The 14507-nt window shown below is 37.0% G+C and overlaps 1 protein-coding gene across 2 annotated transcripts; it reads right to left on the bottom strand.

Moving 5' to 3' along the window:
• Positions 1 to 2988: 2988 nt before the first annotated feature.
• LOC137048395 (E3 ubiquitin-protein ligase TRIM39-like) lies at positions 2989 to 10488 on the bottom strand. Of its 2 annotated transcripts, none has more exons than XM_067426534.1 (7): positions 10383 to 10488; positions 8345 to 8919; positions 8089 to 8184; positions 4786 to 5019; positions 4556 to 4694; positions 4065 to 4100; positions 2989 to 3929 (listed from the first exon to the last, which is right to left on the bottom strand). In XM_067426534.1, the coding sequence occupies exons 2-7, from the start codon at positions 8915 to 8917 to the stop codon at positions 3382 to 3384; spliced, it is 1626 nt and encodes a 541-aa protein (XP_067282635.1). In that variant the 5' UTR covers positions 8918 to 8919; positions 10383 to 10488; the 3' UTR covers positions 2989 to 3381. The 2 variants fall into 2 exon arrangements, with proteins under 2 accessions (XP_067282635.1, XP_067282636.1); XM_067426535.1 differs by lacking the exon at positions 10383 to 10488 and adding an exon at positions 9521 to 9674.
• Positions 10489 to 14507: the final 4019 nt, after the last annotated feature.

Here is a 14507-nt window from a genome sequence, read left to right as displayed (position 1 = left end):
ACTGCGCATGCGTATATGACGTCATCGAATTGTGAATGAAACCACAGCGCATGCGCAAACCGCACACACACACACACACACACACACACACACACACGTTCAGCGTGTGCACCTCCCTTCAGATGTCAACTTGAGAGAGAGACTGAGAGAGAATAACAGAACAAGAAAGGAATATAATGAGATTCAATGGCCTGCTGAGCCGTGGCCTATACGTGTCTGAGTCCAGCGTGTATACATAAGCAAAACGATCTATAACAATGCAGTACTAGCTATTACATATAAAAACACATTTTACTCACGTGTTGCACCATTCCTGTCAGATCCAAATCCAGAATCTACCGTAGATTTGTTTACAAACGATCCCGCAGTGAAATTAAGTGAACATGTCTTCCCCACGTCAGCTGCTGGAACTTCATAAAAAATAAAGTTCAACCACAACCAGGAATAGCACTATATCTTGCTATCTTCCTCTGCATATTTATTGTTGTTGACCAGCTAGCACGGGCCCTCCATGAGTCGGTGGGCTACTGGATTAAATGCGCTGTAGAGGTGTTTTGTTTCATCACACACTGACAGTATGAAGCACAGGACGTTTGCCGAGCCTGGTGTCTTTAAAAGCTTTTCTTTGACTAACAAGGAAGTTTTCAGCTCTGAAACTTACATGATATTCTTATCAAAAGCTCAAGGGAAAGTTGATTCCTCAATTCATCAACCCTTTAAAATACACCGTTACGTGACAACAGTTACATATTACTTTTTTTTTATCAACTTTAATCGTAACTTCGAGTATGACAACCAAAAAATAATAATAATAATAATTCTCTCAGAATATCTGGAATCAGTGTTACAGTAACCCAGGAACATCGTTTTACCATTTTTGTAGCAGAAACACTATCCAAACGATGAGAGAATCAGATTTTCCAATGTTTCTCTGTGCCGCTGAACTAAAGATGTCCGAGTTGCCCGTGCAACTGATGCTCAACTGCTATTGGCTCATCTGTTTTTGAGGGGAGGGGTTTAACGACAGGTCAATTCTGATTTAATTTCTGTGCAGTAAACAACTAAAGTAGTTGAGTATTTGATGTTTAAACCTGGTTCTGTTCGACTTATTCCAGTTTGACATAAACCTACTAAACCAGATCACTTCCATTGTCTCTTGTCCAAATGCCATATTTTATTGGAACAAACATGTAGGTGAAATTAACTGGGCTAGATTGTGGGTTTTGCCTCAACAATTCTTCCTTTATACAGTCAAGAAAGACGACACATATCCGTGGATTAGGTCTTAAAGGGGCAGTAGCCTTTACTGCTCTGTTTAATGTCAAACAAAAGATAAGGAAATCACTCACTGCTCTTGATTGAATAGCTTTTGTAAGTTTAATGAGGATTAATCTTTTATTTAAACAGTTAAATATGCAATGTCTTGATTTTTAGTAGTTACACAGTCATAGCATTAGCCATAAATGCAATTTTACTAATAATTATCATAATTTCTTTCAGTTTTTGGCCTAAGTTTCCTCTTTTTTGGTTTCAGCATAGAATTTTGATTTTAGTGCATCCTTACTGACAATGTTCTGCTCGGTCAACACGCTTCAGAAGATGCCAAAACTAATAGTTTCATTATTGGGACTAAAAACCTAAAACTGGAAGCTATAAAAAACCACGAATCATTTAAATGCCGCATCCAGGTAAAAAAAAGAGTGCACAGAGCCCTACTCATTTAATGAAATGTATATCAGTTCATGGTTTGTGTGTGTATAAGAGAGAAAGAGAAAATATCAGTATTTCATTGAGACTTCAGATTAAATAAACTGCTTAAGTATTGTAGAGCTTTTAGTATTAATTTTCACATGCTGTTACACATTGTCAGTTAAAAACAAGAAAGTGGCTGGTGAAAACATTTAGTGGCTGGTAGATTTTGAAATCCAAAAAAAGGGGCTAAATGGCTATCAACCTGTCAATCAAAGTAGCCACACCCTTAATTGGGTAGAACTTTAAGGCTTTATATAATGTAAATGAATGAGTTATAAAAAAAAAAAATTCACCCCCCCTCAGAGTTGTCACGAAGGTAAAAATTAGCCGTATAGACCAAAACCACAATTTGTACCAGGCTGTAAACATGTTCTGTTCTGCAGTAAAGTTGGGAATTTTAACATGGGGCTCAAAGAGATTCTGCTCCCTTCTGGAGCCTGTCCCTAGTGGCCAGTTTAGGAATTGCAGTTTACATTACTTTCGTATTGTCTTCAAGTGAGTTCGCGGAAGGTTGCCGCTTGGTTCGAGCCAATCGCTGTCCGTGGAAAAGTGTTGAAAGTGCCTTTTCTGAGTTCAAGATGCGTATGTGATGTCAGACGTGTGTACTTTGTAGCGTAAGCCTTTGAACTTCAGAGCCACTTTCAACACTTTTTCGAAAAACTGAATACGGAAGGCGATCGGCTGAAACTTTACAAAAATAGTTTTAAATATGGATTTTTTTCTTACACAAACGCATCAATTCACTTCCAAAAGCATTTATTAACCTCCCAGAGCCTTGCGGAGCACGTTATTTGTGGGACAGGTGTATTTTTATGGACTTCAAAAACAGAGCAACAATCCCTGCCATTATAAAGCTTGGATTAGCCAGGACTTTTTTAATATAACTCAACTTTTATTCCTTTGATAGAATAAGTTCATATACACCTAGGATGACTTGAGGGTGAGTAAATCATGGGCTAATTTTCATTTTTTGGTTAACTACCGCTTAAAGTAAATTTAAAAAAAAAGTATTGGTCAGAATTTTTCATTATTAATGTTCATTCTTCAACAACAATGTTTTTTTTTTTTTATCTAAACATGTTAAAGCCACCTGGAGTGTGTACATTTTATGTACAAATTAAACTGATGACCTTTATTTATTGCTGTGAACCTGAAATGTGAGAATCGCATTCAAATATGTGTTACACGTGGTAAGGTGATTATGAAGGGTTATTATTAAACACAACAATTAATCCATTAAATGTGCAAAATAATGTCTTTATTCAGATGCTGTGATCACTTTGATGTAAAGCAGCTACAACAAATGATTTCGTCCTTTGAGTAAGAACATAATTTTTTATGTTTTTAGACATCAATTACATGAATGGTATACATTTGTTAAGCATACTTGAATAAGTATAAGTGGCAAAGCCATGTTATAGTCTACGCATTGACGTCATTGAAACGTGCGTGCCTCGTGCGCTGTGTATGTTGTGAGCATGCGTACAAGAAAAATAAAGAGAGCAGTGCGCTGCTGTGAGTTCAACAGATGATGGTGGTCTATCTGATTTTTCTCCCGTGAATAAGTTAATCATTTTGGTGACTGTGATACGCAATAGACTGCTGCAGAGACGTCTAACGCTACAACATTCATTTGTTGTATTTGACAGGTGTGATAATCAGTGGAGCCAAGTTTTTACCTCCATCATTAAGGCATGGACCAAAAAATGGATAGAGTTTCCCAGTGAAAGACTGAGCAGTGAAAGAGTAGATATGAGAGCTGGACTCCACATCATAAAAGGAGACGAGACCCTCCTCATAATCCACAAACACACCGACCCGCTGCGGCTTCACTCTCACACACAGAGAGACATCAGGACCAGCACGGGCTTTATATTCATTCTCATTCCTCAGAGCCACAGTCCAGTATCCATTACTGGGACTCAGTGTGAACAATCCCTTCCTGTTAACAAATTCTCTGACCACTCCTAAAGTCCAGCCAGTCTTTCCCTTCACCTGCACCTCAAAATAAAATCTCCCTGAGGAGAATCCCTTCTTTCCCAGGACAAATACATATATATCAAACCTATTTGGTTTGTCTGGGAGTTTCTGTCTAATGTCTCCACATCTCACTTGTTTTCCATCATCAGACAGGATGAGTTGAGGATGAGCTGTATCAGGATCCAGAGTCACATCCACTGAGAAGACAGAGAATGTGAATCAGATATTCTGTGATGATGTTTGTAATCAGTGTTTAATCATACTGTAGGTCAGTGATGAAGCTGTGAGTGTATGAACGTAATCTAGTACACACACACACATACACACAGTACCTGTATACTGCTTCATCTTCTTCAGATCTGTAGAAACTAATGACAATAAAACATCGTCAGATCTTTGACATGTTTATTTGTGGAATTACAAAAAAGATTTAAGGTTTTATTTAAAGCATTGTGTAGAAAATCATGTTTCATCTGATCAATGCGTGTGTGTTTTTAGCACTGCTCAGCTGTTAGAGCTTCAGGCCTGATATTTCACATAAATCCCTCTTCTCATGGAGATCAAATCTGCCTCTTAAACCCATGATGTCAACTGAATATTATGGTGTCTCTTTACAGTTTCCCCTCTTTACAGTTTTATACATTTTCTGAAATTACAGCTGGAAATTACTGGCCCCCATTAAGAGGAATGATAATAAAGAGACAAAAACTTCTCACATATTTCTCTTATTTCAACTTAAACCAGACTCATTACTGATATTACAAGATAATGAATATATGTTTAACTATGTACATTCAATATGGTGCATTTGCTATTGTCGTACCAGTGTGTGTGAGTTTCTCCTGTAGAGTGTCCTGCAGTTGAGTCAGAGCTCTCCTCAGAGTCTCCAGACTCTCATCAGTCTTCACACTGATCTCAGACCAGTTCCTGGTGTTTCTAGAGCTGCCCCGGGATGAGTAAATCTACAGCAGGAGAGAGGAGAAATCCTTCAGCATGGGGAGTGTTATGGTGTCATATACTGCATTATCATTGATCAGAGAGATGTTGACTGACCTGTAGGAGGTGGAGGTGATCTTCAGTGTGTGAGAGCTGCTCCAGCTCAGTGTTTCTCATCTTTAGCTCAGTGATCTCCTGCTCCAGCTCTTCAATGAGCTCTTCCTCCTGTTTCTCCAAAGCTTTCTGCTTCTCCTCCATCATCTCCAGCAGTTCAGTCTGACATCTCTCAATGGAGCGGATGAGATCAGTGAAGAGCTCAACACGGGCTGCTTTCTCCTTCTCTGAGTTTCTCTAGGGGCCAAAGTAATCAACAAATTATTAGCAATGTTTACGAAGACGAATCAATGTTAATAATGCTCAATAACTTTATCCTCCACTAAATTATTCCTAAAATCTTGTCACAGGAGAGATGTCACAGGCTATTACTTTAAATGATACGTAAATGAACATTAAAATTAGAAATTACAACTGTTTTTATACAGAAATTCACTAAATACAAATTTAATATGCAGTAACTAATGGAATATTGACAGTTACTTTGTCTATTTTTGCTTTGCCAGTGAAAACCCCATAGCAGAAGCAGTTGTTGAACAATCTCAGCAACACATACAGTAGAGCTGTTCCCATGTTTGTTTCATTATTTTGTTTAAACAAGTATTAAAGCAGCACTAAGTAACTTTTCAACCGTCATAATATATTTTCAAGACTCTTGTGATGATACATCGACTTACATTAGGTAGAATGACACGTCTGCCATAGCCTGATGGGGTCTGTATCGTTTTTAATCATACTTTTAAACTTTGAGTTTCGGGTAGTAACGCGAGAACAAAAAGAACTACAAAATTTGACTGCTTTACGGCATATACGTCACTTCCACCAACACCCACACTTCCTTAAATTCGGACGTGCGAGTCCAACTTTGTTCGTCGGATAATATAGTCATGTCCGAAGCAGCACAGACAAATAAGAAAGAAAAGCTTTTGTTGGAGGAAAGCAATAAGAGGAAACAAAAAAGTGATGGGATTAAAGGCAGGACGAGGATCAACATGTGACCAGCGTTTGCTCGTCGGCGTGAGCTGAAGGAGGCGTGCCCGACCGATGCTATCCTGCTTGTTACGGTGATTACCTACCACTCAAACATTGAACTGAAGTATCATATAGATTCTGTAAAACGCTAACCAATAGACTACTATAATGTCGCTGGCTTGTAAACGTGAGCATCACGATTATTTGGCGTTGGAAAAAATTAAAACCCATGAAATTATATTCATATGACATGCTGAAACATATACCACTGACTGTACCTGGGATGAAGACATTTCACACGCGCCGCCAGAAGAACACCTGCATGTGAACTCCTCCTGCAGTGTTAGGGGAACTGTTACGCCGGCTTCACACTGCACGCGTAAGCAGCGCGTATTTTTTTCGCCGCCCATGTTAATCAATGAGTGCATTCACACCGGCAGCAGAGGCAGCGCAGCGGCGCTTAGCAGGAGCAGAGCAGAAGCGGCAGTGCCGCGATCGTTTCGGCGCCAGGTCTATTTTTGACGCGCTGCTCACGATGAATTAAAGCCACAGTACATTGTTCTGATCAAAATTAACCTGGTTAACATGAAAAATAACACATTTAACCATGAAATAATTTAGTGAAGTGTTCCGTGTGCTTCTCAGTCACCATGACATTCGGCGCTGTGGAAAAAACAGTTCTACACAAAAAACGAAGTCACTGCCATAAGTTTTTGCCTGAACTACAAAACTAATTTTAAATAATGTATGCCAGTTTAGCTTAAATTAAATATGAATTAAATTATGTATATATTATAACTATACGCTGGCATAAAAACAGAAACGATAAACAAAAGCACGTGGTGTCACAGGCAGAGTTCTTCAGAGTGCACCTGGAAAGACAGCAATGGATGACACTCTCATCGTGGAGGTTGAGAAGCACACAGTTCTCTGTGATCCACACAGTTTGCTTTATAAAGACTTGCAAGTGAAGGAAAAAGCATGGGAGGAAGTTGGTGAGCGTGAGCGGCTGGTGCTGATGGTACGTCATTTTTAAGTGTTTTTGACAATCTTTCGTTGTCTCACGAACGAACAACTAAATATGGATAGGTAAATAGAATATACACACATTAATATAGCACACAAACAGTATAGACATGTAGATAGACTATGATGTGCGTTATTTTGTCATTTTTTTAAAAACGTTGTTAGATAATTTGCTCATTTAGTTATTAATTATTCGATAAATCATTAAGAAGTTTCCTCTTAGTTATTACAGTCATTTATGAATTATCTTTAAGAGGTTTATGATGGGTAATGCATGTAAATTTGATGCCTATCCAATATTTCAAGACGATTTCCTGAAGTTTCTCTTTTTAGCAGTGTGCTTTTCATGGACATATAGTGCCATAAAGGCCGTATAGATGGCCTTTCTTCAATCAAAAACTTGCACTAAACGAAATAAAAAAAACATCAGAAACAAGTGAAACGATTTTTTAAAAATAATGATAAATGCTTCATGATAAATCTGAATCTTTGCTTTATTTCCATTTCAAATACATTAAAGAGAAATGCAAACTTATCCATTATAGAGTAGCCTACTCTGTACACAACTGCGCGTGACAACTGCGCGCGACAAACGCTGCCTGTGTGAAAGCAAAAAGTGCGCGCGCTGCTACTGCTTTACACACGCGCTGCTTCGGCGCTGCCTACGCCCTGCTTGCGCGTGCAGTGTGAAGCCGGCGTTAGTGCTGCACCAACCCGCGGGGCCGCTTTTATGAAGTTATTTGGCCCACCCCGCACCACTGTATATATTTTTACAACCCGCCCCGCACCCGCGACCATTAAATAGACATACGGGGTCCGCGGGTTATGAGACGACCCGCTCATCACTAGTTCAGGGCTATCAGGGTTGTCATTTCAACAAATGCACGTGCGATGGCATCCCCTGTTGTAGGATTACAGAGCTTACGACAGTAGTTGAGGACATTATTTTTTCCCAACTGTAGGGGGACCCCGAGAGCAAAAGTTACCCAGTGTTGCTTTAAACCAAATCAATTAAGAGCAATGATTCTCTCAAAGACAGTCACTTGTCGCCACCTACTGGTGTATTGCTGTAACCTGCAGAAAGAGTCACTGAAAAATCCCCACTACTAAAACACAGACTGAAGACCTGTTCACACCAAGAACGATAACTATAACGATATTAGTGTCGCTTTCTTTTTTTATCGCTTTAGTTTATTCTTTAGTGCGTGTTTGTCTGATAAATATTTAAGAAAACTCATAATTTAAATTAATAAACATAAATGACATAATTAATGACATGATTTTAATTAATGACATAATTTAACTCACTTTTCTGACTTCTGCTGAGCGTTTGAAGTCTTGAATCTTCTTGATTCTGTCCTGGATCATCTGCTGCACGTCTTTCTGTGTCTTCATCAGTTCAGTCTATAGACAGAGAACAACACACACATTTATCATAACAGAAATTCTTCTTCTAAAGTTTTCTAAAGGAACCTTCAATGTTTCCACAACTTTTGTTTCACAAAATAAATGTGATTCCTCATTATACGAGCCCTTTAAAATCAGTGTTGTTAGTAACTTTTACCTTCTTCTTTTCACTCTCCTCTTCTACAGACACAGTTTTGTGTTTTTTGTGGTCTGTTACACCACACATCAGACACATGATTGTCTGATCATCTCTACAGAACAGCTCCAGAGGTCTCTCATGTTTCTGACAGATATAGTCCTCCAGATTCCTCACAGGATTGATCAGTTTGTGTTTCTTTAAACCTGCCACTCTCAAATGAGGCTCCAGGTGAGTTTCACAGTAAGAGCTCTGACACACCAGACACGACTTCAGGGCTTTCTGCTTTCTGTCCTCACAGAAGTCACACACAACTTCAGAACTTTTTTTCAGAACTTCAGTTTTTTTCTCAGGACTTTTCTTTTTATAGTGATCTACAACTTCTCTGAGTGTGGTATTAATCTTGAGATCAGGTCTGTGCTTGAATGTTTCTTTACAATATGGACAGTTGCAGGTCTGGCTGTTGTCCCAGCACTTATTCAGACAGGTCTTGCAGAAGTTGTGTCCACATGGAGTGCTGACTGGATCAGTGAACACGTCCAGACATATAGAGCACTGAAGCTCCTCAGTCAGTGGACCGCTGGAGGAAGACATCACTGGAGAGAGAAATTTATGAGAATGAATGACCATCAATAGTCAAAAGTTGTTTAAGAGAAATATTTATTGTCAAATGTGTTTTCAATGTACAATAAAAAAAAGGTTCACCATTCCTTGTAAATGTATTTAAGAATCTTCTTAACAAAATAAATCTATTTAGTAATCATTCTCTAGACTGACACTTAATATTTAGTCCTACACATCACTTAAATTATGCCTGAGGTGCTTGATAAGTAACTTTTAATCACAGCTTTGAGCCAAGGATTTTTTTTTAAATTATTAAGTCAATTCTTATAGTGTTATTGAGTGATTCTAAGGCTTTATAAACACCTCTCAAAATCAATTGGCTTAAATGTTTCCTCCACTGCTTCAATCAATCGTCTGTTTGTACTGGAGTATAATTTTGTCTACTTTAAAGGAGCCGAAATATAAGAAATACTGATTCTCTAGTATTTATGTTGTGTAAAAAACACTAAAATTTTCAACCAATTAGTCAAATGATAACGTATGCAATTCAATGGAGTAAACAAATACATGAGTTGAGTATTCGACATGTTTAAAGCTGTGGGGTGATTCTTCCAGAAAGCAAGGTTAACTTACCGTACCGTAGCTTTGAACTCTCACTTATCGATTGCTTACTAAAGGTATGCTGGTTCCAAAAAGCCGTCGGGAATAAGTTCAGACAACTGTAGTTCCCAGTAACACACACAAGACATTGGGTGCGTCTCAATCAGCTCCCTAGTTCAGTTGTCAGGGCACTGATCAGTCAGCTCATTGACTTATGTCCTGATCAGTGCCCATAGTGAACCAGGGAGCTGACTGAGACGCAGGGATTTTCAACAGATCAACGAATCGATGATTCACCGACATTCATTTTGTGATTCATTCAAACAGACGCCAAGAAAGAGCGCGTAATTCTACTTCCTCTTCTTCTTTTGTTTACATAACCATGCACATCGCCACCTATTTGGTGGCTGTGCAATCATTTAAGTATAATCAAATAAGTATAATGATTGATGACCTTACATTTAATACGGGTCATGTGTGAGATGACATAAGCCTATGGAATATTTGAATTGAAATAACATTTAAACATTACGTTACCTTGTTAATGCTTTAGAATTAATATATAATATTGTATAAATGTAACTATATAACACATTTAGTTATAGTAGCCTACTAATATATTAGCCTAATTATATCTGAATACCTCGTAGGCCTACGCGAACTAACCCTGGATTATGAGTTGCTCTGGAGCAGGTTATGTTCAGAGAGAGTGAGTTGCTATGGTTACTTACATACCCTAAAAGTGAACTCCGTTTTTTGGGACCAAAAATTGAGATTATGCACTTAACGTTACCCTTTAACATATCCGTTTTACTTAAACCCGCTAAACCGGATCACTTCCATTAGAAACCTGTTCAGCTCAATCTCTCTTATATTATATAAGTTATATCTTTACCTGTGACTATCAGATGTGTCCACAAGTATCCAATAAATCAATATTCTGTTGTTTGCAGAGAGGTTGATCGTGTAGGGCATCCGTTTCGTTAAGTTTCACTTTCTCTGAAACTCTGTCAGAGCGCCCCCTGTAGTTACACTTTTACATTCAAGATTTCCAGTAGTATATTCCTGCACAACCGGAGGCTGCAGTTTCAGGACCCCAGTTTCAGGACCGCAATTCTAGGACCCTCGTTTTTAGTGACAGCGCCACCTACAGAACTGGATGATATAGCAGTGTGCTGCAGTTTCAGGACCTCAGTTCTACGACCCAGGTGGTTTAGTTAGTAGCCTACATAGTATCAAGATATTTAATCTCAGGGGTATATTTTATGTGATTTTTTAAATTGAAAATGCATCAGAGGTTAATTGCAAAGTGTGTAATACCTGCTTTGACGCACAATTTTAAATTTAAACAAATTAATTTACACAAAATATAAATAAAAAATGTATATCAATCTTTAAAAAAAAGTTGAGTACCTTAAAAATCTTAATTTCTTGAATTATACTGTATATTGATTAACCTCCTTAAGTTTAACTAATTCGTTCATTATCAGGGAAAAGAAAGATGGAATCAGTATATGCAGTCAATAAATTACAGTCAGATATTTTAAAGTTTGTAGAGAGGCAAGGCAAGACTCAAGAATGATTGAAGAATATATATTTATGTCATTTTTGCAATAACAACAGCACCAAAAATACCCCTTTTTTCATCAGTTGCTGCACAGACAGAATGATATATATATATATATATATATATATATATATATATATATATATATATATATATATATATATATATATATATATATATATATATATATATATATATATATATCTTACTAAGCTGGATGATGACTGACAGTCCCTATACTAATCTGGTGAACATGGTAATTTTGATAAATGAGCCAAGGCACAAAATGAACTGTAGGTAAAAAAAATTAATAAAAAACTGCACAAGTTATAAAAACAAGCAGGTGTTACAGAGATGAATATACAAATATATATTGTTATAACCCTCCTATTTTGAAGCGCTCCATCAGAAGAAGACACCACCACTTTCTAATGAAAGCCATGCCCATCTGAAAGATGTGTGACATTGACAGATACTATATTAGCATATACTTGGCAAAACAAAAACAACAAACAACAAAAAAAACACTGAGACTTTATCCCGCAGTCATTTCTACAGTGATGGCGTGGCAATCCCTAAAAGCAAAAAAAAAAAGGTAACATGTCAAAAGCCATTGCCATCTCGGTTACATTATGAAATTTACATGATATGCAGAATGGAATATAATAATATTTGTTTGGAGAGGCTAAATATGCATTTATTAATCACTGCAATATCATGCCCAGTCTTTTCAGTCTAGCTCCAAGGATAACAAAAAAACATTTGTGCAAGATTCCTACAGAAAAATTATTTTAAAAAAATTAAAGGATTAATTTTCAACTTTTTAATCCTTCACAGCAAAAAATATATCAGTACAGGCTATAAGAACGTAGCCAAAGTATAAATGGCTGAACTTGTCAAACATTATGCATCATTTAGACAGGCTAATATTGTAGTGCAACCAGGCAGTCAGCGCAGTTATGTAAGAATATTATGGGAACTATGGTAAAACAATGAGTATTCAGCAAGTCTTCCCTCTAATACAGTAGCTACAGGTACACACCCTTACACCAACATGCTTTTGTCATCTTTTTAAGTTGAATTAATGTGCTGGCAGCTGGCTAGATGCATTATAGTCATTAAAAATCAAAAAGGATTTAATAAATCTCAGCCACACCACGATCAAGAACATCCTAGTAGCCTAATTAATAAAACTAGCACACAAATTCTTAATTCGTGTGAATTAATTCTTAATTCATAGCAGCTCACTTACGTACATTTTGTTTCATGTAAAAGTTATAAAATAAAACTTGATTGAATATCAGTACTCACAGTCTGATCGGTGTCCATAGTCCATCTTAAATTAGTGTTTTGGTGATTCAATTCGGTAGGTGGTGCTGTCACAAAAAACTAGGGTCCTAGAACTGCGGTCTTAGAACTAGGGTCCTGAAACTGCGGCCTCCGGTTGTGCAGGAATACCCTTCTCAAGATTTCAGCAGACTTGCAAATAGCCTACTTTATTGTTTGGAAACATTTCCAGGATGAATGAGAATGCTGCTCAACTTACAAATGTTACATAAGACAACAAGAGCACAAAAATGTCAACAGTTCATTCACAAAAAAAATATTAGTCAGATGCAGTAATTATTTTGATGTAAAACAATTTAATATGTAATTTAACATATGCATTATTAATATCAACAAGAGTAGCACTCAGGTAGACTACTTTTTGCATAACCTCCCTAATAAATGTGTGTGACTCTCCAGAATGTGCTACATCCTCCATCTGTAATATTCATTTGAAAGTGAGTGTCACAAATATAGGAATCAACATAACAAAAGACAATAAATTAAGATGTTAGGTGAATTTTAATCAAATTGTTGAAAAACATAGAAGACGAAAAAAATATTTGGTTATTAATAGATTATAATAAGGGTGGCTTAAATTGTATTCTGACCATTTTAATAATTCTGACCATCTTAATAATACCCTGAAAATTAATTGGCTTAAATGTTTGCTCCACAATTAATTTTCTGTTTGGAGTGTAAATGCCATGATTCTCAATTAGAAGGCATTTCCTACTTTGACTATATCTGAGACCCTTATTGTCCTGACAGCGAGAAATAGCAGTTATTCCAAAAGGACTGCTGCAACATAATTAAATATTTGCTATTTCCACACCACATCTGTAACCAGTGGCGTAGCACCAAATTTTGGGCCCTGGGTACAAACCATCTTGCTGGGCCCCCGTACCATGTATGTGTATGTATAGAAAACGGACTTCCCTGCCTCGGGCCCTGGTTACTCAGTACCCTTTATCCCCCCAAGTCCCATGCCCCTGTCTGTAACTTTGTGTTTTGTGCCAAGTGCCAGCTTATCATTTCTCTTAGCAATGAAACTACACAGTCTTTGTTTGGGAAAGTAAAACATTCACTGTCTTTTTACCACTGTGTGTATGAGGCATGAAACTTTGCAATTTGAACTTAATTCAGTTTTTATTGTTTCCCCGCCCTCAATCATAAAGATGCTTGTCATGTGCAGTTGTACTTTAGAACAACGATTCTACTGAAAAGATCTTTTTTTCTCTACATAAACTTACAAGAAGAATTGCACACCTGGAAAATAACTAACAAAAGTAAGAATGTGATGTTGATGTCGTCCACTTGAATTATAAAGAATGTGTTTTTCTGTCAGCTGACATGTATTTTATATTACTGAATAATACAGACAAAAATGTAATTCCCTTATTTGCTTGTAACGGAATGAATTTTGTCAATAACTGAATCTTGAATCAAATATTTAGACGATGTGTGGACTGTCACTGTTACGCTAAAGCTAATTTAAACTTTTTTAACAGACTGGATTACTGGATTACAAATGTAACATGCAAATTTTGTATTTTATAAAGGAAATTTAAATAAGGAAATATTATTTAATCATGAACCTCTGAATTATTTATTTGTTTATAGTTGTATTATGTAACAATCTGATACATGCAAATGGAAAATGCATTCACTTATTCACTCAGTGTTTTCTTAAAGGTGTTTATATACTGTTTTATACTGTTGTCTGAGGTCAACTAATGATGTCCGTGTGGTTTTTACATTCAAAAACATCATTACTAATAAGTAATAGGCTATTTTCTACACTGGTTTTGAGGCTCTCTTCAAAACGCTGGGTTATGATTGGATAAGATTTGCATATTTAATGAGCTTTAGCTTCCCTGTCAGTTTAGTTCACATGAGGGAGGGATTGATTTGAAAGCAGCAACCGGCATGATTCTCTTGACCACAGGGCTCGTAAACATCTTTATCAAACAAACACAATGATTTATTTCTCATCCACCCACGATTGATTGGTATATTATTTTTGTATTACTTGGCTCGCCCGATTGGTGGATATAAGCACGAATCACACGCACACACGCACGCGCGCCCATATCAAGAAAGGAATATTATTTCACTATTTGAGAT

This window comes from Pseudorasbora parva, chromosome 19 (genome assembly GCF_024679245.1).
Source record: "Pseudorasbora parva isolate DD20220531a chromosome 19, ASM2467924v1, whole genome shotgun sequence".
Taxonomy (NCBI): Eukaryota; Metazoa; Chordata; class Actinopteri; order Cypriniformes; family Gobionidae; genus Pseudorasbora; species Pseudorasbora parva.
Note: the sequence above shows the minus strand (reverse complement) of the source record. Positions and strands in the feature narration are given on the sequence as shown.

What these genes read in the sequence shown, in the direction of transcription:
- LOC137048395 (XM_067426534.1), bottom strand. Translation starts at nt 8,917, where the DNA reads ATGTCTTCCTCCAGCGGTCCACTGACTGAGGAGCTTCAGTGCTCTATA. An exon ending in ATCACCTCCACCTCCTACAG is followed by an intron (nt 4,695 to 4,785) that starts GTCAGTCAACAT and finishes CTCCTGCTGTAG; the next exon opens with ATTTACTCATCCCGGGGCAG. An exon ending in GGAGAAACTCACACACACTG is followed by an intron (nt 4,101 to 4,555) that starts GTACGACAATAG and finishes TATTGTCATTAG; the next exon opens with TTTCTACAGATCTGAAGAAG.